At 36.8% G+C, this 23,212-nt stretch overlaps 1 protein-coding gene across 1 annotated transcript in view; it reads right to left on the bottom strand.

Annotated features, from left to right (window-relative positions):
• Positions 1 to 23,212, bottom strand: part of TASP1 (taspase 1) — an 87,395-nt gene that overhangs the window by 61,634 nt on the left and 2,549 nt on the right. Inside the window, 6 exon segments of the mRNA XM_086460834.1 lie at positions 2,554 to 2,618; positions 8,861 to 8,945; positions 10,412 to 10,532; positions 18,653 to 18,721; positions 20,259 to 20,326; positions 22,112 to 22,329. Of these exon segments, the coding sequence (XP_086316960.1) occupies positions 2,554 to 2,618; positions 8,861 to 8,945; positions 10,412 to 10,532; positions 18,653 to 18,721; positions 20,259 to 20,326; positions 22,112 to 22,256 (553 nt within the window). The 5' untranslated portion in view covers positions 22,257 to 22,329.

Raw genomic sequence — 23,212 nt, forward strand, 5'->3', positions numbered from 1 at the left:
TAAGGTTTAGGTTAGACTGGGTTTGGGAGTTGGGTTTGGTTTTTGTAATTAAGTTACTAAAGGTATTTTCCTGATGTTTGGCAATTACTTTATTTTTCATTTTACAGAGCTATTCGACAGTCACGTAATTTCAAGTAAATTTACACCCAATTGTCCTTGCAAGCTCCACCATAGAGACTGTAGCAAGCATCATGAAAAAGGCTCCCATTTTTTAAAGTTTGTTACATTATTTAGTGCAGTAGGTTGCTTCAGATGAGATCCTTTGTGGTTGTTTGAAAACAACATTCTCTTTAATTGTAATTTCTGAAGTACTAACCTTCCCTCCCCTAGTAATACTGCAAAAGACAATTTTGGCTTTCTTACATGTTACCTGTGAGTAATTTCCCATTTCTTTTCAGCTATAACAATCCCATGTTGCCACACACTGTGTTTGTTAATGGTTACCTTCCAGCCCCACTGACCAGAAGTCTATGCATTAAAAGACTAACTTTGCTACAGACTGGTATGCAAATCAACATAATACCATTTTCTGTAATCGATATTTCAGGGGTTTGTTTGCTGTTTATTGCTGTTGTGGGTTGGTTTTGTTTTAAATAAAAATCAAACATACTACTGTTAATAATTATTTGCAAAATTACGTGTACTAAAATGTTAGAAAAAATGACAACTTTTAAGCTGCTCAGGCAATCTTTTCCCAGATGCCTCTTAGAATGGCTAATAATGCAGTCGTGCTAGTATTGTTTTCCTATGTATCCGTTTCAGCCACTACCATCCAATCTTTTTTGAGGAGGAAACTGAAGTACAAGACTATATAGTCAAACACCTCCTTTCTGTCAATCCAATTTGAATTAACTTCACAATCCTGGTTGTTTTAATGCAAATTGCTTTGTTAAATAGAAGTATGCTGAAAGAAATAACTGGCGTTTTGGAGCAGGTTTGTGAAAATATCTTGGGTGGGATTATCCTTCTGATGTTTCTCCAATTTAAATTTATAGCCTGGGTTAGGTAAACCAAACTAGCAGTGGTCACCCTTATTTTTAAGCTGTAATGCATAGATTTGCTCTGATAGGGTACATTTTAGCTAGTAAGATATCATCTGGCAATTAATGTTACAATCCAATCATCTCTATCACAACAGAAACACACTGGTACCAGAAACAATGGAAACTGTTGTGTATGCAAACAGACTTACTCAAAAAATCTTCCTTCTGGGGTATCTCCTACACCTAAGTAGCAACTACTTTCTTCAAAAAAACCCCACCCCACCCCCCAAAACCAAGTATTTTTACTCTTTCTAGAAGCACAGAAATAAAGGTGTTCTGCTTAACTGAGCCCAAAAGCTGTTTTGCAAATGCTGTTTTAGACAGCAGATGGACAGGGCAAATTCCCCATTTAGTCACGTGGAACTAACTCGAACCCAAAACTTTCTGTTCAAAATGAAATGTATCATGAGCGTGTATGAAAATTGGCATGGTCAAGTAAAATGCTGCCACTGTTTCAGAGGTTACGTTTAAGCACCGAGTATTAGCAACTCTGAACTGCAATTTCTGGATGTTAATCTACATTTAGATCTAGATCAAATAAAAGCCTTAATGGGAGCCGTAGGTTTCAATCTCTGGTTTAGAGAATACTCATATCTTTTATGCAGCAATACTGTTTATTGTAAAATAAAGAAACATTCTGTAATCACAGAATCACAGATCATCTGTGTTCTCCTCCTTCCTTGGGAAACGATCTCTAATTTCTTTTCTGCATGACTTCAACAGGAAGCACAGGGCACGTTCTCACCTATAGCAAACTACAGACTAGTAGTAATGGCGCTTTCCAAAAGGGAGGGGGATTGAAGAAGAGAAGGAAGGGGAACCCCATCCTCCTTTCCATGGGCAAGTGCAGTAATTTTTAGCCTAGTTTACAGATGCGTATCAATACAACATAACCAGTTCTTTTATTTTAAGAAAAAAAGGTTTTGTAAGAGACCCAACTACTGCTAGTATACAGTATAATCCAAGTCCATTTTCTGGGTTGGGTTATTCCACTACAGCAGATGATGCAAAGCCTACCTAAGTTAAAAAATGGCAAATGAATTTGACAGCCTGTTTAGACCAGAGCAGTTCTGGACAAAGACTCAGAGATGGGTGTGACTGTAGAACCTGAGACTCAAACTGGCACCTGCTGAATTTAGACACATGGCTAGTTGGTGCTTTCAGGATCCAAGACGGACCACAACTGGAGACTTGCAGGACTGAGCTGTTAAAGAGCCTACATTTTGGTAAAAAAAGTCCTTCATTGGATTTAATCCTAGAATCACAAATTCGCTTGAATTAGATGTCGCTAAAATACAGCTGAAGTAATAGTTTATATTTTTTTCTATTTAGATACTTAATAGAAAATTAGTAAACTTAAACCATCCTTATATACCATAAAACCATAAGCTAGTTGAATGTTAAGAACAGTGAAGTGATGTACACCTCAAAATATGAGGCACCATTTAAAATTACTCTGTCCTGTTCTTCCTACTGACACCACCAGTTTACTCACTTGTAGCCATGATACCTGGAGGACATGCTGGTATCCCGTGATCAACTGCCCATCTGTAAGCTCCTTCACCAACTAAAAAGCTAGGAGACACAGAAGAGGGAGTTTAAACAAAACCATATAACAAATCCCCCTTTTCTTGCAATTATTTTTTTCTATTTGGTTTGGTCATTTTAAAATTGTAAGCTGTCTACATTTCACAGAAATGTCAGCTATAATTACATTTGGCAGCCTAACGTAGTTTCATTAAAAGACTACGCAGCTCTGACATTAAGCTTAGTACTGGCTAAAACCAAGTGCCATCAAATTTGATATTAATTACAAAATAGCACCAACTTTTAATTGCAGCTAAAACAGGACAAGCCATCTAGAGCCTTGCTCTCTACAACAACTTAGTAAGATCCTGAAGACCAACAACATGGGATGAATGAGGCGAGAATGGTAAGGTATTTCCAGTAAAGTCAGCCAATGCCACAGGAATATCAAGAAGTATTTCAAGAAGTAAAACATAAGCTAAAAATAAGCCTTATTTAGAAGGATGAAGGTCTATCTAATGGAATTTCATCAAGCATTTGCAAATGAGACAGGTCTACTGAATTTTTAATACACCTGCAAAAAACCCCAACAATATGAGAAGTTGTTTTCTAGTCAGTACTGAACACTTTACAGTAGTGACACAGTACACACTACCGTGACAATGAATGATAACAAAAAGTATACACACACATGCACACGTAACTTTTAGAGAGAGGAAAAAAAGCAAGCCTCAATTATCTATACTGCTTCCTGTTAAAGAAATTTATCTGATTCCCTGAAAAGGGCAATATAGTGGTTGGAAATCATACATTTTCAGAAAGCTGCTGCACAAGAGTACCACCAACAGCACCACCAACAGCAACACAATAAAGGACAACTATTTCCAATCTTAACTTCATATCCTGCTTTTGAAATAAGAATAGCACAACTGTCTAATGGACACAAGAAGTAAAGACTCGGGATTTACAGCAATTTCAAAAAGTGTTCCAGAAATACCAGATTTATGAATGCAATGCTAAAGAAGTTATTTCAGGTATAAAGTAGTCCCTGGGGGCAGCCAGTACTACAATTTCTGAGAACGTTATTGATATAGCAATTGATTTGCATTAACGCTGTTGGAAGTCTTCTTGACAATGCTATATCTGCAGCTTTCAGCATGTAGTATTTTGAGGTGGTACTTTGCTATGACTCAACCAACGAGAGGTGTGTCCAGTCTTTCCTTACAAAAGTCTCAAAAAAAAAGTTTATCTAGATGAGAATTTGAATTGTTAAATATATAGTTCTTACCATCATTAGTGCAGCTCCAGACAAATACTGTTCATGTTGCAAGATACTGCAGGATAAGTTACTTGGCACTTTGGGAGACCTCAAGCATCTCCTATTAGGTAAGCTAGTGCTCAAGAAACAACCTTTCACTTTCATTAACATAAGAGAGAAATGCAAACCGGAGCCAAACCTAATTAAGTAGTATTCTCCATTGACTAAAAGAAGAAGGTTTTGGTCCTGAAAAGTTTTCTATCAACAATATATTCTCAGGAAATGAATAAGCACTTCCTGTTCAATAAAACAATTTACAGAGAGGAAGGATAGGTGGAGAAAGTAACAAGTTCAAATTTTAGACATTTTATATATGGTAACTGGAATAGCACAGATCAGTCAGAAACACTGCATTTTACAAGAAATCTCACAATTGCCTTTTTAATACTTAAAAACCACAGAAACAGTCACTAGTATTTATGAAGAGTGAGGAAAAAATCACCCAAGAACGTCTCAAAACTTAAGTTATGTGAATTTTACTTCGCTCAGACTTGTGTCCTTAATTACAAGATTCCTCTCCCTCCTATAAGATGGGCACAGACAAACCATTTTCCAGTTCTGGTCCCAAAGAACAGTTAGATTAGTTGAAGCAGACATCTAATTGAGGCCCCATAACATGACAGAGATCATTCACCTTTTTTAAACTTTTCAGTTTGGATGTCTTGGAAGGTCAGCACAATCACAGAAAAGTTAAAACAGTTTACCAAAAAGAAAAAATAATCAGCACCTCCGTGCTTTGCTGTCTGTACTACCTATACTGTATCTCCTATAAATTGATACAGAATTAGTTGGTAAGAGATTCCTACAGGACATACAGCATGAACTCAGTTCTGCAGGCAGCCAAATAAGTATAATCTAAACAAGACTGAACAGTCTTTACACCTCCCAAAAATGCAAGTTCTATGATCTTGTTCAGCACACAGACACACACACAATTGTACCAGCCACAGACGACAGAGTGGCAAGAGAGTGGACACCAGCGATCTGGCACTAAGGAGCTGCTTTAGTTGCCATGAGAATCCTCCATGTAGCTGTAGCAGGCAAGAATGAACAGGGCAATACTTTAAGCTGACATAAAAACAGAACTACCTCTAAACAGCTACCACCAAGCTTGATTCACTGGGGGAGAGGGAAAATAGGGAATAAAGCCAGTGGGCTATAGAAAAAGCCAAACACCCACCAAGCTTCAAAACCCTTTAGGCTAGTTCAAAATACAATTTTCCAAAGGGGGGTGGGGGAAACAACGAGAAACAAAGGATGAATGAGTTTGTGCTTTGCTACTCTGAAAGCTGGTTCTGCACAAACAAGATAAAAAGATTTTTCTTGCAAATATATCAAACAAAAGAGTACTCTGTAGTTGTCACAGGCTCAAAATGCAGAAGATGAAAACATCCTCCCAGCAAGGAGTCAATGCTTGGACACACTTTTCAGTTTCAGGCAAACTAGACCACATTAACAGAAAATGCAACTAAAGGTCTCTAAAAATGGTCTTTTTAGGCAATTTTCTGCAAGAACATGGTTATCCTGGTGCTATTTGCTCCAAACAGAACCATTTAATACCAGCTGTAGGGAGATAGGCCACACCTGTGGCTAAAACAGAAGTGGCAGAAGAACATCAGGTTCATTAAAGATGGTCAAGTGGATCCTGAATGTAACAAACTCACTTTGTAACACTTATTAGAAAATGAAGCGATCGCTCTCAAGTCACCGTTACAAAGAAGAAACTTTTCGAAGACAAAGAACAGAGATAAAAGGTGGTGCAATTCTTCACTCTAGGCACTTCCGTGACTACACACTTCCCTACAAGTTACACAATGCAGATATCCTGCCTACAGTGCAGCAAAACTGTGAAGCAATTACAAATCCCTGTATACCCAAAGCGGGGGAGGGAAAACCCCAAAACACTTATGAAGGGATTCTTTCCCATATGGGTTACTATTAATACTGGAAAAGAGAAACAGACATGGACTTAGATATCAGTAGTAGTAAGGAGTTTTAAGAAAGGAGACATTGAGGTATATTTGTATTTGTATTCTGCAATTCTTATGTATCTACACTTAATAGTAAACAGATGTAAATAAGCCTCTTCCCTTAGGAAGGTCAAAGTTTCAGTGTAAGAAACAGAAAATCTTCAAACTTACTACTGCAAACATCTAATCCATTATTCTGTGACCAAAGACCGCTTCCAAAGATCCATGCAATACGTAACTGTGCAATCCTAATAGTGTTTTCTTTTGTAAAGTTATACAACAAACAGGAATATCTTATATGATAATACACAACATCTACAAGTCCAGTATTTTCTGTTCCTGCGTACACAGGCAGAGAAAATCCTGACAACATTGAGATGAATAAAATAGGACAGAAAGATGTTTCAACAAATGCACTCGTGCATTCAGGGATCCTCCACTTCAAACTTTTTAATTTTCAATTTGGTTAGTGGGATTCTGTGTTTTAAACAAGATGACAAGATACTGATCCACAATGACACACTCTACAGAGCAACTTACAGCAAATTGGATACATCAGTTAGGGTACTTGATCACTCCCTCCCAATCAGCTTACCATCTTCGAATAAATGAATTCACACTCACTAGAATTTCTTCTACTGAAAATTAGAAATGTATCGCTTTGAATCAGTTTTGAACTGTCACTGTAAAAACGAGTGCTGAACAGGGGTAAACAGGCCAAACTAACTGCCTCCATGTGTTCTTTTATAGACAAGAAGCTCCATAATGCCACTTTTACTAATCTCACACTTCTTGAATTTTTCTTGTGTGGTCACGTGCCAAACATTCTGGCCAGAAAACATCAAGCTAGCTTAGATCATGCTATAGAAACAGTCTCTACCACTAGGTTTCTTTAACAAAACAGGTTCTCAGGCTAAGCAGTATCTGGAAGATTCCCCAATATACTATTTGCCCATGAGAAACAAGACGTAACTTGCATATCTTTACAAATAGAAATCAGTTACTAAAATCCTTGGTAGGAATGCCAAAATACAGCTGCACTCCTGTCATTTGACTATATATATATATTCCCAGCTTGTGCCGGAATATATTTCAGTCCCCAAACAGCAATGCGTCATGCCAAACCCTGACAGAAAGGCAAGGCATGAATTTGTCAACAGTCATCACCTACAATGAACATAGGCTGTATCATTCTGAACTTGGGATACAATGTGTGTACAGGAGCATCTACCAAGGCAAGTCTAAAGCACAACCCATTGTATCCCTCTAATATAGACTGTTCCCATGGTAACTATTTTGCCCTAATAAAGTGTACATTCAAAATCCAGGATGGGGAAAAAGGAAATCAAAGCATGTACTAGGTAACTCAGGTCCACAACACTTGCACAATACACTGTATGTGTTGGCTCTGAAGACAGTTCACTTCTCGCCTTGAGAGTTTGAGCTCCCTTGTCTTTAAAAGCATCTGTCAGCCAAGACCTTGGACAGGGTTTGAAAGATTTAGTCTTTTCCTTTGAGGACAAGAGGATACAGTTTCTTTTCCATTCAGTGATTTTTAAAATAATAGCAGCATAAACCCGGTCATGAAGTTACAGCACACATGCTAATATGCCCAAGTGCTCTTCCTTATAACAATTTGAGAAAACAATGCGATGATCCAGACAAAAATAAATCACAAGTGCTTACTCCTGTAGCTGACTTCAGTACCAGTTGTGAAACACCAAAAAACCCCACCTCATTTGACAGTCTCTTTAATGTAACTCAGCTAAGCCCTGCTTTCTCCCGACATCTGAAGAAATGAGCTACTAACCGCCATTGAAATTCAAGTTCCTATTCCTTAGTAAATTTTTCCTCTGGAAAAAAAAAAAAAAGAAAAAAAAAAAAGGTCTTACTAACTGCAGTTACTCTTTTCTTTATTCATTTAAGAAAAGAGTTTTAAATGCAAAATCTGCTTGTTGACAGTTTGGTTTCAGGGTGGCTTTTTCTGATCTATGAACTTCCTTTGCAGCATGACAGAACATTGATATAGTGCTTTTCCTCACTGTTTAAATTGGAATACTATACCATCAAGCTACAGACTATTCAGCTAATTTTACAGAATAAGAATAACATAGTAAGGAAAATAAATTTTGTGAATCTAAATATATATATATTAAAATACATAAACACCGGTTTAATACATCTGCAAACACTGTAGTATATTAGTTAGCAAACGGTAGCAAATTCCTGCAACAGGTGTGACAACAGAGGATAGCATCACTTAAGACAAATGAATCATTCAAGTTCTCTACTTGTCAATTTAAGCTTCTAATGAAAATAAGATGGTTTTAAGAGCAATTGATTCTGACATTTCTTGGATTCTTTCCAAAATGACGCAATAATATTTAAAGTCGTTATGCGTTTAATAGTTACCTCTTCCATCTAAGTATTATACCCGTCCCAATAAACTGCTTGTTTTCATTGTTTCTGTAATTACTATTAAATCTATCTTTAAAATAACTTCCCATTTTGGCTAAGATAAAAGAAAATTACTAAACAGTGCACATTTCCACACTATAGCTACAAAATAAAGCCACAAAGACAGGCAGCAAAGTAGGATTCTTTTATATACTTGCTAAAAACTACGTTATCTCTACCTTTTTTTAAAGGTAGACAGAGGCAATGGTAGTAGAATTATTTTTTAATCTTGATGTATTTAGGCATTTTTCAAAATGATACAAAATATAAGAATTCAGTATGACATAACTGGAAATAATCCCACAGACAGAAATTAACACAAAATGGCGTTGCCATCTATTCACAGTACATCATTGTACCCACAGCCTCATCAAGCGCACAAGATGTTTCAAGATCAGGGAACAAATCTTATCTTCTTTTTAAAGGCACACTATCATTGGTATGTAAAACAGCACCAGCCTTCTTGGGATAAGATGTAACCTTCAAATATTGCATGCAGTACAGACGAAAGACCAAAGCAAAGTCAAGCAGAACAAAGCAATTACCAAGGTGGAATTCTGCCAGCAGAGAGTTTTCCCTTCTGCCCTTCACACAACAATCTATTTGCAACTGAAACTGGATTCTTGATTCCTGAAAAGAAAAATTAGCAAAAAATGGGAACAAAACATTAAAATATTTTTCCACATAGCATTGTAGTGTTCATTTTGGCAATGGAAGTCAGCTTCCTCTATTTTCCAAGGCTTTGCCAAGTCATTAAGATACATCTTGTATTATGTTTCAGTTTAAGAACAACTTTATCAGTTTTTCCTTCACATACCATATCAGTAGCGACAAAGCCTTCTAATCAATAGCCCCACCCCCCTTTTTTTTCTTTTCTTTTTTTTTTTTTAAAGGAGTATTAGGACTGACCTCATACCACAGAAATCTCAAATCTATGGTATTCTACAGGCCAAAGATGTTTTATGAGCATTAATTTTTCAAGGTGGTTAGAGCCTTCATTTGGATCTATCTGGCCAGAACAGGGATTATAGGATTCAGGCTTAGTTTCCTCTCACTCCCTCACTTCCTCCTTCCCCATGGCTGGAAGGATATATTTTGTAACAAATAAGCCTTGAAACACTTAATTTTACTATTTATTTTAGATTTATATCTACATGAGGAAGTTATTACCACAGTTTAGAACTATTCTAGGATAAAGAACAAAGCTTGAAATGTTGTCAGAAAAGCTATTCAACAGTAACAGTTAAGGCTGTTCAATGTACTTATGACAAAACCTCAGCAATCCCTATTTGGGACTGTACACCTATATTTGTTTGGTACTGAAAGTTAAAATTAGACAAAAAAAAAGATAAGCACATTAGCTCTCAGATTAAATAAGTCCCATATGCAAATGCATCTAACCTTGTAACAGTAACACACAAAATAAATCCAAATGTAACTGACCATGTGAGAGAAATCATAGTGAAAAAAAATCTATACAGTGTACAGAAAATTTATGTCCCAAGCAAACAGCTTGACAGATGAGCACCTGCGCCCATTCTCAAGAATACGTGAGAGGCTTCAGTTTGGAGGCTAGCACCCTGCATAGACTTCTGATACTATACAGGAATCTTTGGTCCCTTAGGATCCCAATTTGACCAGCTTAACTAAGAGACCAAAATATCAATTGACCTTATGATTGAATTACATACAAGTAAGTTCTTCGAGAAGACAGAGAACAAAATGAAATATAAAGCCTAATTTAAATGCTTGTAATGTTTGTTTTTTAATAACTGCATTTTTTTATAAAGTTATCATTCTACAAATTCATCTGAGCAAACTCACTCCCATTGTGAATACTGTAGAGTATCATACAACCGTACTGGATCAAAGGACTACCAGCGAACTAATAAGACAGTATGTCACACAAAGCAAATTAAAACAGTATTTCAGGGAGCGAAAATGCCTCCCGTTCTTTTTCAAAGGGGCAGAATTTACTTAAACTGGCCAGTTTTACAATGTCCCCCCCCTCAAAAAAAAAAAAGTAACAAAAATGAACCAAAATTGATCTTTGCACTTAAATCAGTAGTTAGCTTTATGATACGTAGTTAACATACCACTCAGTGCTCCAACTGCTCCAAAATTTAATGATTTTCCATCCATTATACTGGCATCACATTCTATCTCACCCAGAAGGTTTAGGTTAGACCCCAATCCTGCATTTGTAAAAGGAGAATCCTAAAAATAAGAACAAAACACTATGAGGCCACATCTGTAACAGACTAGATCAAAACCTTTGCATAACTGATCTGACAACACCAGTCTTGCTGCAATGCACTTTCTTATTCCAGTAGTCTGATCTTCCGCAACAAAAACAGCAGCAATTTGAACAGGGCATCTCAAATTACATTAATGGATACCTTACACCCTCTATTGGGTGTGATGTATCTCAAGCGTAATAATGCACTAATATGAAAAACAATCACCCAATGATTTAAGATTATTATTCATACACAAGCAAAAGCCTCACAACATGAGTGAAAATCTCTCCCTCCCTCCAAATACACACGTCATTTGGTCCCTAACCCATGAAGTGACATTTAAGTAACACCTAATAATCACTGCACAGACTGCAGTCTGCCTTTGAAACTCCTAAGTACGACGCAGCAGCAAAACACAACTGTACCTTCCCTTAACATTCTAAATCTACGCTCACAGCTCTGCTCACAGAAATAAAGAACCAGCATCAGTAACAATTCACTGTGCAAAATTTCATTAGCATAAGAACAGTCATTACTGTGGTCTGGAAGTTTCTTGAATAAAAACCAAGATGTATTTCATAGAAAGTATGGAACAACATTTAATAAACTCATTAAAAACCTAACTCCTCTTCTATTAGCACCTTCTTTAGCTTTTCACAAACTCAAGGTTTTCAAACAAGAAGTTTTGCATGCTAGAATTAAAAACACCCATTTGTGCCCTCCCATTTCATCAGAGCATCCCCATGACTTTAAAACCAAAAAAACAATTTGAAGTAGCACAGTTCAGGAGTCTCACTATTAGCTCAATATAATCCCCTCTTTCTAGATGCAAGCACAAAATGAGTACAGGATAGAGAAAGCTAACAGCCCAGAACAGCCAAACAGTAACATTTCGGAGATGCTGCATCCATTCAGAGTTTCACATCTGTTTTTATTACAACAGCATAACAACCTGATGCGACACAGAAAAATGGTTGCCTAGACCACTTGTGAACATGTCAATGACATTAGGTGGTTATACTTTTACAGTACATGTAATAAAAGCTGAATCGGGAAACAAATCCTCTGGAAACAGCTCAAAGTTCTGTCTTAAATGAACTGGTTCTTTCGTACATACTAATTTGTAATGTATACAAGGAAACAAAAGAAAGAAAGAGCATACAGAAATGAAAAATAAATTTGATGTAAGTCAGTTAGCTTTTGTTAACTTTAAAATGAGCAAGTAGTGAGTAAATTCAAAAACTGTTTTGCAAGACGTTGATTTAAAGTGTTCTTAGTGTTTGAGTCACCAAAACGCTATCTTCCTGAAGAATCTTGAATACATAATATGTGATTAACACATGATTATGAAACAGACTGTAATCGCTCTGTGTTCATTTTATACTACTCATCTTTATTTTCTGCTTTTTCCTTCTGCATCCAAGAAATAGCACAAGATTTTATACCATTATCCCATCCTATTTTATCCCACACAGATCTGCAAATTCACTGTGTATATTCACTGTGTTGTTCATTTTGACAGCTATGCCTCACAGCAAATAAGTAAATTTGAAAAGATTTTAGGATAATGAAACATTTGTAGTTTAGTGCACAGGGCATAACTTCCCCTAGAAGCGGGGCAGGGGGGGGAATATCATTAAAGAAAGGCTACCAAGATGATGGCCTTGAAAAGGTGGAAAACTACAGAGCAGCTGCTGGCTTAACCAACATCATTGCTCCCCAGGCTCTACAAGTATGAAGAAAATTAAGTCAGTGAAGTTTAGAACCAAAGGAGCAGAGAAGTGACGGAAGGCATCTGAACACAAATGGGGAAAGGTACTTGGAGGACAAAGTAAAAACAGGAATGCATTGGGATGAACACTGCTTGCTCCTACTGCTGTCCAACTCCCTTGCCTGTGCGTAATCAGAGTGCATAAACCTGCAAGCCTGGAGGAGACAAATTTCTAATGTTCTGTTCCAAAAACATTCATTTAATGCATTACACTCAAAAGCATTAGCAAAGAGGAAGAATATTGTGCTCTACAAATTTGTCACTGCCACAAGGCAAAAACAGTTGTTAGTTTAAGAGCAGATGTCATGGCCAAATAAAAGGAGGAAGAGGGACCCATCAGAACAGAAGTCTTAGTAACACTGTTCAGAATCCTTCTGCAGTCAAGACACAAAGATCTCTACCATCTGATAAGCATAGTAATCAACAGAGGGTAGGAAAAAAATACAGGACACAGAGTGGCACTAGTTCAATTTATTTCTAAAAATCTAGATGTGCTTGATGCTTTGGCATACCACCGTCACTGGCACAACATCAAGGATGCACCAAGAGACAGCTCATTCAGAGGAACTCAAGACAAAGGGAATGCCACCTGTTTCTCCCTACAGAGTATTTATCAGAATACTAGAGAATATTGGATAAACAAGAACCCTACACCCACAAAATTGTAGATGCCTCTTTGGTGGTATAACCTCATTTTAGGACTCAGAAGGAATCTTACCAGTAAAATCAGTTACAACATGAGTAACTTCTCTGGTAAAAAGAAATAAAGACCAGATTCTCAACACCTGTTCAAAATTTCTGTGTAGCTTTACTTAGCTTTACCATCAGATTGCACTCAATTAATCAGAATTGCCAAGAGGAAGATGGTCTACTCTGACTCCACAGATCCAAAAGGTGATCTGATAACAGCTTCAGACAGTGCAGAAACTGGTTGTGAATGCATGGAATTTTTGATAGCTACCTGAGTGTCTCTGAGATGAAATATAAAGCCTTTGAAATGAGGCAGGAAAAAACCTTTAAAAAAATGGAAACAGAAATTCACGCCTACTCCTATGAATAGGCAAGGACATGAAACACATCTCTTTTTGAAAACATGAATCTCTGACCAAAAGATTTCAAGACTCTGATACACAAATGGAGGAACACAACTTATTAAAATTAAGGTGTATTTTGAAATGAAAATTCAGAACCTACAAGGAATGCAGAAACATTATTAAAACAGAAGAGTGCATGCTTTCAAAGGGGGAAGAAAATAAACTGATCTAAGTGAAGCAGTCTCTTCATACCCTCGGACAGAAAGATGCAGTACTGCCAGAACTGCGTAACTACCATAGGATGGAGAAGAACTCAATCAAAGCATGTATCTAAGAAGAGGGAGGAAGGGAAAGGAAGAAAATATTTATAATACAGAAGGTATCTTTGGGAATATACTTTTATTTAAAATTACACACAGAGATCAGCCTTTAGATTTCCAAGGAGAAAAAAGACAAGAAAGCAAACCAAGCACAAGCTTTGCATGTTAACAGCAAGCCGTACTACCACAGAAAAGTGAAAAAGAAGAGGGAAAGGACAAACAAATGGCTATTTAAAGCATTGTAACAAAACATAAGCTTTCAATTATGTCAAAAATACTAGACTACCTGGCAATTACTCCACTGAAGTATCTCTAACTTGCAACGTAAAACTGTAGCAAAGGAGATAATACAGAGCTTTAAGATGTGAAAAGAGTTTCATTTTCCCAAGTTACCCATCTTGTAAAAACTCTCAAGCTACCGAGGGTATCATATTTATTTTCAGAATCCTTTTTACTTCAAGACGTATTTATGAATGTTCTGGCAGCAAACACAGGCATGCTGAAGTTTCTAGCTGCGGTCAAAGCTGGAATGCTTGAAGACGTTACTCAACGTAATAGTCCTGAATTACATCGAGGCAAATAGTTAAAATGCTCTCTTTTCAACATGCATTAAAGAACTTTCCGTCCATCTTTGATATAGTTTTGGCCATGGTTTATTTGCAACTTTCAAAAGAGATTCAAAGCCTACAGGCATTTCTTTTTACACACTGTAAGTTTAAAATTTATTTTTCGGTGGGAATCTAGTGACAAGAATTAATAGTCTACAAGGATGAGTTGCGTCCCTTTCAATTACACCAGCTACAATGTTTTCAAAGAACACTTTTGTCACAGATTACTGTTAGCCACTCTGCTGCAAAACATCATAGAATTGCTTTTAACTAGAATTAACAACTTCCAGTTCACTACCCATTAAAAGTTCATCTATGGTGACTGCCTTAATACAACAAGGCCACTGGCATCATGCTTTCATCTTTAAAGAGAAGTCCTTGGGACTAAGATTGCATATTCAAAAATCTTAATTACAATAAAATTAATAAATAAACAAAAACAAAGAAAAAACACTTTAACAAGAAACAAGTTCTTTCAGTGCAAAATTTTGCTGACAGTCATGCAAACACACTGCTTGAGTATACCAACAGCTTCAAAATATCCTTTGCATCGGTCCACAACAACAAAAAATGCAAAGTAAACTGAGTAATTTCAGTAGCGAGGAGATCGAAACCCAAAATGTGACATCTGCTTCCCCACCAATCGTTAATTTCCAATTTAAATGATGTTCATACAGAACATTCTACTGAAGTCAGAGTAAAGAAACTAGTGATCTACATACAATATTAATAAACTTAGACTAAACTTTTTCTAAAGTTTGAAATCTTCACCATTTACGTTTTTGTCTCCAGCACCTGAACAGACGGCTTTCTGAAGTGCTCTACAGTCAAAGAAACACTTGAAATTGCAGATTGTTCTCGCAGCCAGCCATAAATGCAATCAGCATGTGGTTTTGTTGAAAACTGCGAGTTTTAAGGGGTGTGTGTGGAGCGGGACCTCCTCACTTCCCCCAAAAAAGCTGCCTGAACCTCTTTGTGTTTCAAGAGAAACTCATACTTCATATGGTGGCTGACAGCAAGAGTGCAAAAAGAAATAGTCCTGCAACAATATCTTTGTAGAAGCATACGGTGTAAACGATGAGTCTTATGAAGCACCTTGTCCAGACCCACTTTATTACCAAAAGCTGAAAGAGGCAACATGTTCATTGTTTCTCTGCAATGACAAACTGCCTTTAATCAACTTATCAAACACAGCCAATGCTTACGAACACCAGCATAGTTATTTTAACAGTATTCTGGGTCAGCTACTCTTGTTACTTTGCAAAAGAAGTCTACCTTTTCTCTAGTTAAGTATTATCTTAATCACAGAACACTATTTCACTTGAGATTCATATATTCCAACAAAGAAAGTCTGTTCCTTCTCCATTTAGAGCCTGCAAAAATAAAACAAAAAAACAGACAGCATACCACAAGCAAACTGTCAGCCTGCTCATAAAAGATCAAGAGCAAGTCTTGTGCCTCAACAAGTCTTTGAAGTGATGCCTCTTGGATTAGCTGAAATTCTGTGTAATAGGAGTTGTGTAATTGAGCGGAACTGAGGAAAACAAAATCATTTTTTGTGACACTTCCACGAAAAGATATTTGTGCCTTGCAAAGACTGCAGATTTTTGGAATACAGCATTAAAAGTCCTAGAGAACTGTAAAAGTGATTAAATATTTCAGATAAATTCATCACAGCAATGTGTTCTACAGCAACCAAAATATCAAGGAGTACAAAACAGTACTCCACAATGGAATTTGTTATCACATGTTGTACAAACTTTGGTTGTTCTGTATCTTAATCAGTATCAGTGACACATGTAAACAAGCAATGCTTTCATACAGATTTTCACTACATATTTGCCAACTCAAAATGCTAAAGTACTTTACCAAAAGTCACTATTTTTTCCTGCAGAAGCAAAAGGGTAGCGATAGCTCATTAGAGAGACAGTCAACATACAAACTTATATTTTTACCCACAAAACTTTGTAATTGGTGAGAAAAAATTCTGTTTGCTTTATTGACTTGCCACTTGCAGCTTCCATTTTCCACAGAGAAAGAGGGAAAACATCAGAATTAAAACAGAAGATGCAGCTCCAGAAATGACAAGAGATGTCTGACAGTGATGTTCAGAATGAGATATGAGTAGATACAAACCTTTCCACATTTTGAAAGCCGACAGTCTAACACTTTGGAATTCCTCATATCAGATCCCCAAAACTGCCACTGTAAACCACACCATATTCTGGTTTGAGTACACCTTTGATTTTTCCTTGACATAACTGCATAGCTACGTACTTTAATTTAAAAGAAGCCCAAATCCCAAACTCAGTATTTTTTATCCCAGTAACACAGAGAACAACCCACAATTAAGAGGTTATATAAATCACTTAATGAATAAATGAAAGCAAATAATTACAATTAATGACAGCAGTACAACCTGAACAAAATAATATTTAATCTTAAAAACAGGGAAAAGGAAAAAAAAGGTTTTGTGCCACACTACACATAAAAATACTCCCTAAGACAACTATAAAACCAGAAACTGGAGTGATGGCAGGCACCACCACAATAGTAGCACGACAGACGAGGAGAAAAGGGTTTCTGATTGGAGTATTTTCATAAAAAGGTTTTAATTTCATCTTAAAGCCGTAACTTCTTACACAGATGTCACTTCAGAGAATTTAAATCTACTAAAGAAAAAGAAGTCTCTTGGGGATAACAAAAACAGATAAAATATTTACCCCAGGCACAGCTGCAAAGAAATACAGAACCGGTAAGTTAAACTTCTTAAAACATGTTTTCTTCTGCATAGCTCAGAAACATGATACAAATCACAAAGTAGGTTTGGGGTTTGGTTTTTCTCCCCACTGAGGAGGGAACTGACACACAAAAAAATTTTGTGGAGTAACAGCAGCCTCAGTAAGTTTATGGAAGTGCATTATAAATAATTCCATTAGAGAGATACCTTTTGTTTTCACGTAGCTGTATTCTAGTACGTAACGTAACACATGAAAGCATATTTGAACAGTTCAGTGGAGACCAAAAGTACTGTTTGAAGCTAAAAAGCTCGCCAAGTTAAGAGCATGACTGAAGTCTTGGCTCCTAGTCAGCATGTCTAACGCATATTAAAGTACGTACTGCCTGCTTTATGCTAACCCTATCAAGTATGTTAATTAACACTTTCCTAAATATGTGTAAGCAAATCCAGGGCTAATCCTGTCAGAATACTACCATAAATTCCAAACCCAGGAAATTATTTTTACAGCACAACACTTACTTTGCCTTCCTTCTTTACCAATAAAGTTAGAGAGGAAGTAGCAATTACTCCTTACAAGAGTGTTTCAAGGGACCTAGGACAATAACCAAACTGCCTCATTTATACCCCAGAAATTCTTTTAGCCTTTACTCTCTACTACATTATTTCGCAGGGCCCCTTCACTGAAGTCAGATGCTGTAAAAATGTCACCACTCCAAAAAGACACTTTTCCAAAAACCTCACAAACAGCTGCTCATCTCTCTATGATTATCAAGACTTTCTATCTTAATTAACCAGTATTATTTTGAAATAAAAGCATTGCTTGTCCTATTCTTCTACGCATATTTTGTCATAAAAATCAGAAAAAGCACTATCTGAACAGCCTGCTTCTTACCCTGTGCCAGAGATCATACAGACACAAAGTAGCTTTCGGGAATTGCACTAATTTAAGTGCATAGCAAAAGTATGTTGCATGACCAATGAGAACTTAAAATTCGTACTTTATTTTCACAGAGTGCTTTAATTGGATGTAGAGACAAGCAGCATTAAGTTTATGCAATCGCTCTTGTAGAATTATTCCGAAGAACTGAAAAAGATATGACTAACACTACCCAAGAAAGCATACTCAGAGACAGCGTTAACAGAACTACTAAAGACCAACTACATCTAAATTCTTTGGATCATCATTTCAAGAAGTGAAACATAACTCAGTGTGAGTTACTAATGCAAACAAAAGGAATAAAGACTTCATCAAGAATTTATCTATGTAAACCGCAGAGCTAGTACAGCCTGCCTGTAGCTCAGTAAACCAGAGATAAAGCTCCCTACAAAGTGTTCAATAAGTCTTTCATGACTGTATTTATTTGTAAATATTAATGACTATCTGATAATGCATTCCTAAGATGACAACCAAATTGCACCAGCTAAACAATTTTTATTCAGTTTGCATTTTTAGAAAGTTTTAAAATAAATTTACTCCAAAATTTAATGGAAAAGCAAAAGACAAAATTAGCATAGCACAAAACCAGAAATCTCAGCAGATTTCCCATTTGAACTAATACCTTCTCACAGGAAAATCTGGCAGTGTACCTGAGAGACACATTTACTACTAGTCAGAAATTCATACCTCTAATTCTATAAGTGCTGCAGTCACTGCATCTGTTGCAAGAGCACCAGCCTGTAGCTTTTCAATTGCCTGAAAAACAGAATTTTTAGTTGATGATTAGGAAAGTCTAATATTCTGTCTTTTCCCAGTCCTGTACAAAACAAAACCTTCATCAATTAGTTTAAAATAAGAGGACATAAAAACAAGTGGCACTGGAAAACTTGAAATAGTATGCACCAAGCAAGGGCAGATCTGAAGGCATGATTTTACTACTTGGACATTGTGACACTGCACTTAGTAGTCAAATTTATGGCAAAATAAATTCTTATACCTGGTGTCCTCAAATTCTTAAGTGTTTCATTCAAGAAGTTTCTAATTTTCCTTCCAAGATTCAACAAAAGTCCCTAGTACCATCTATGGCAATTGTGATGACATGGAACAGAATCTACAAGTAAGCTCATCTAAAAGCCAACACACAAAAGCAGATCAGGTAAGACAAATCTTTATCTCAAAATACATACACACACAAAAATGAACTTCTAGAGCCTAATATTATTTTTTCAATCCATAGTGGACAAGACCTTACAGTCCAGTTCTCCCAGGGAACCCCAGAAAACAACTACGGCTGCATCCTCAGTTGCAAGACAAACCTCTGACTGTTTGCTCTTCACATCAGTTACCTATGTTGGCTGTTTAGCTTAAGGAACCAAATGGAATCTCAAAACAGACCTAAATTCAACAGCAAACAACCTTTTTTCACACATAATTAGCTGGAAAATTCATATCATCAGGGCTAATGCACAACTTTAATGAAGTTAGTGTTAAGTCTGGCTGATTTTTGAGGCTTCTCATTACAAAATTACACAGGTATTAGGATTGAGCAACAGAATTGGAAGATGAAGTGATAATTATCAGAGGCCAACTCTGAGACTCTTCTAAAAAGCCTGCCAAGCTCCCCAGCTCCTTCTTCCTGGAGAAAGCAAAAGGCATGAGAAATTTTGGAGACAGGTCTTCCAGCTTCTCATTCAACACTTAGTAGGCAGGACTTGCCTGCTCCGAAGCTAAGTTATTGGAGAAGATAACAAAAAAATTACCTTCAATGGAAATGAAAGTCTTGCCATGTCTCCCCAGCTTTGGGAAGAGGGTTTTGATTTTCCTGTTTCTACCTCCTCTCCTATTAAGAAGAGCTATCAAGAAGAAAAGAATTCTAGAAATCCCTGCATTCATCGAGCAATTTGGATGCTAGAGTTTAAATAAATTCCAAAAAGAGTAGACATTGATAAAAGACACCATATTTAGCTCCAGAAATCCCAGAGCCTTGGGAACAGTGCAGGAAGCTGCAGGAATACTCCTTGTATGGTCCCACCGTGACCTTCTCCTGTTCCTGCCCCCCCTTCCTTTGGTGCGTGCTATTTGCCACCACTGATGAGAGAACATTGCTGCACCTCATGGCCGTGCACTCTATTGATTCCGCATCACGTTAACTGTTGCTGCTCCATTTTTCCTCTACAAATGCATTCAGCCTGGGTAGCTAAACCCAGATATGCTCGTTCATACTGAAGGGATAGTGCTACCAAATATATTCCTTGTATACTGACTACGAGACTGCGGAGCTGCTAAGACATACCTTCTGACAGGCTCTTTTGCACACATGCTTGTATTCTTTAGCTTTGGATTCGGAGTGATAACCTGCACCTACAATCAAGGTAAAAAGAAAAAAGATTATACTACCTGTCAAACTACAGCCTATAGTTCGCATGAAGAATTAAGCTACAGACAGACACAGCCTTCGTTATTCTGGATTACACTGGCATTCCCTTTTTTCTATCAATGATTGACAACCTCACGCATTCTAACACTAATTTGAATACACTCAGTAAAATACAGGATACAGAGCAAATATGCAGAAGCACACAGGTATAAATCTCAGCATCGCACAATCTGTTCCTATAAACATTCTCCAAGAGATCGCAGTTTTGCCCATTCTTGGAGGACTTCCAGCATAGTTTTTTTTATTTATTGTCCATCATTGGGAAAAAACCTTGGTTTTAAGATGTACTCAAATTTTCCCTTTCTGCAGATCTGCAAGTTTGCAATCACCATTCTTCTGTTCATCTTCTCATGCTTACACTACATATTTAGAGCTCATTACTGCTGCTTTAGAACCAGGAGAGTTCCTGAAAATAAAGATCATACAATTTTTTTCACCTTTTTCTCATTTTCAGTCTTCATGGCTATCCTTTTGCATATAACCATTTTGTCCTGTTTTGTAACCACTACTCGCTACTTCCACACCTGAAAAATTTATCAGTGCCCAGTATTCAACTAAAAACAGCATCAGAAAAATAACAGACAAGACTAGCACGCTGATATTTAAATCCTTCTGTTTTTCTTGGGTTTTGAACTTGAAAAATACTGTTGTATTTATCTCAACTTCCCTTTCCTTACCTTTAGAAAGGTTAGCTTTGAGAAACTCTAATAAAAAAAAGTTTTAACTCTAGCAGTGAAAGAAAAAGAATTTTAAACAAAGTAATCCAGCAATGGAAAACATATTGAGCAATTCTATTTGCTCTTAAAATAGAATAACGGGGGTGTCAAATATCAACCCAGAACAAGTTCTTTGAGGGTTTTTTTGAGGTTTGGGGGGGATGTTGGGTTTTTTTTACTGTAAGGATATTATAAACAAAGTAGCATGTTGGTTTTTCAAATATTTTAGGTGTCATCAGGCTACTCTGCTCAATTTTACCTCATCATCACACATATGCCAAAAACAAATACACAGCCAGATATAAGCATCCCTAATATTTTCAAGTTTTAACAGTATTTAAGAAAGAACCTATTAGAAAAGAATTTATGAACAAGACAGATATAACACGTCATTTTTGTATCACATCTGAGTAGATGACTTCTTCACTACATGTGGAAAAAAACAAATAGTAATTCACTTAAATATGAAAGATTCAAAAAAAAATATAGACTTGGAGGAAAACTTTCAAAAGGGTGAAAATAATGAAGTTCTGCCACAAATGGCCTAAACAGGTTTCAAAAAGTCTTAATTAGACTGTCCTTACGGACAAGCTAGACAAGCAACTGTCAGTAATGAAAGAGCTATGTTTGATCTTTCTGGAGGGTAAGGAAATATACGGAAAAATGTCTCACATTTCATAGATTTCCCAAGCTTAGCAGATAACTGCAGAATTTGATATTTTATAACTATTTAATTTAGGGATTTTGTTTGGGGTTTTCTTTGTCAAGGAGGAAAACAAAACAAAACAAACCCAAAAAACCCATTCAGAACATTATTAACAATTTGCAAGATCCGCCAGCCAATGCAACTTCTAATCAAACCCTCCACTCCCAGATCCACACCCAAAGCTAATGTCACTTCATTAACATGGTAGTGGTCCAAAGCCAACACAAAATCTTAGCTGAGATTTAATCTGCATACACACTATTTCCATTCCAGCTTCTGCATCTTACCTGCATGGACAAGCACAAATCCCACTCGTTTCCCTCTTTGGGTTTGCTTTGTTTCGGGCTCTTTGACCACCACTTTTACAGCTGTAACCTGAGATGATTTGGAAGGTAACACTTCTACTGAACTTATCCCCTTCTCCATGATCATACATTAGGATCACCATCTTCTACTGGAAAAGGGCATGCTTCCATTCAAAAATAAACTCTGGAGAGGAATCATCCTAAAACCAAAACACATGCATAAGTTAGATACTGATTTTGAGAGGTGAATTTCACAGAAATAACTTCAGAAAGAACTTTCAGAAAAGAGGTTTGAAAAAAGGAGAGTATGCCTCTTGAAAGAAGGGCTTCCCTAGCTAACACTATTAATGAGACTTAAAATAATCAAAGTCCACACCACAAGTTGAAAGCAGCCTTTTCGTTACAACTTAACTTGAACCTAATTATCTTGCCATACATTGTAGGGAATTGCTGATATAAAGCTTGCCCATGACTGAGAGAAAGCTGCTTTCTGTAGTCATCTTTCACTCAACAGCATAACTTACTTCTCCACCCATCACGCCTGACTAGTTTTTAATATGATGATGCCCCATAGTCACAATCTTCACTTTTGAAAAGCACCATTCCCTGCTTGTGTGGAAAGTCCTAGGCAGCACTGTAGCAATGCTGACAAGAGCTGAAAGATAGTATATATGGTTGCACGGCAGAATCTCCTGTCCTCAAATCACACACTGGCATCTGCCTGCCTGATTTTGTGTCTACATTTTACATTGGAGATGTAGAATCTGTGTATTAACACAAATTCAACAGTCATATAAGAACTGCAGCAAGCAAGTAACACTTAAAAACGCTATACCTCTTCCTTTCTTTTGCAGGAAACAGCTGTTTAAGATCCTATAACAAACTCCTACTCTTCCATACTTTTTCATCCCTTACCCTTATTATTCTCCAGTAATTTGCAGGGGGCAAAGAAGAAAACAATTAACTTTTTTTTTTAATAGCAAAGTATTTCTAAAAAAAAAAAAATGCACCAAATAAGCCTAACGCAGTGAAACGAAGTTTACCTACTGTAAGGCTAGCTACCATGATTATCAGGGAACCACA

Source organism: Leptosomus discolor, chromosome 2 (assembly GCF_034619465.1).
Source record: "Leptosomus discolor isolate bLepDis1 chromosome 2, bLepDis1.hap2, whole genome shotgun sequence".
Taxonomy (NCBI): domain Eukaryota; kingdom Metazoa; phylum Chordata; class Aves; order Leptosomiformes; family Leptosomidae; genus Leptosomus; species Leptosomus discolor.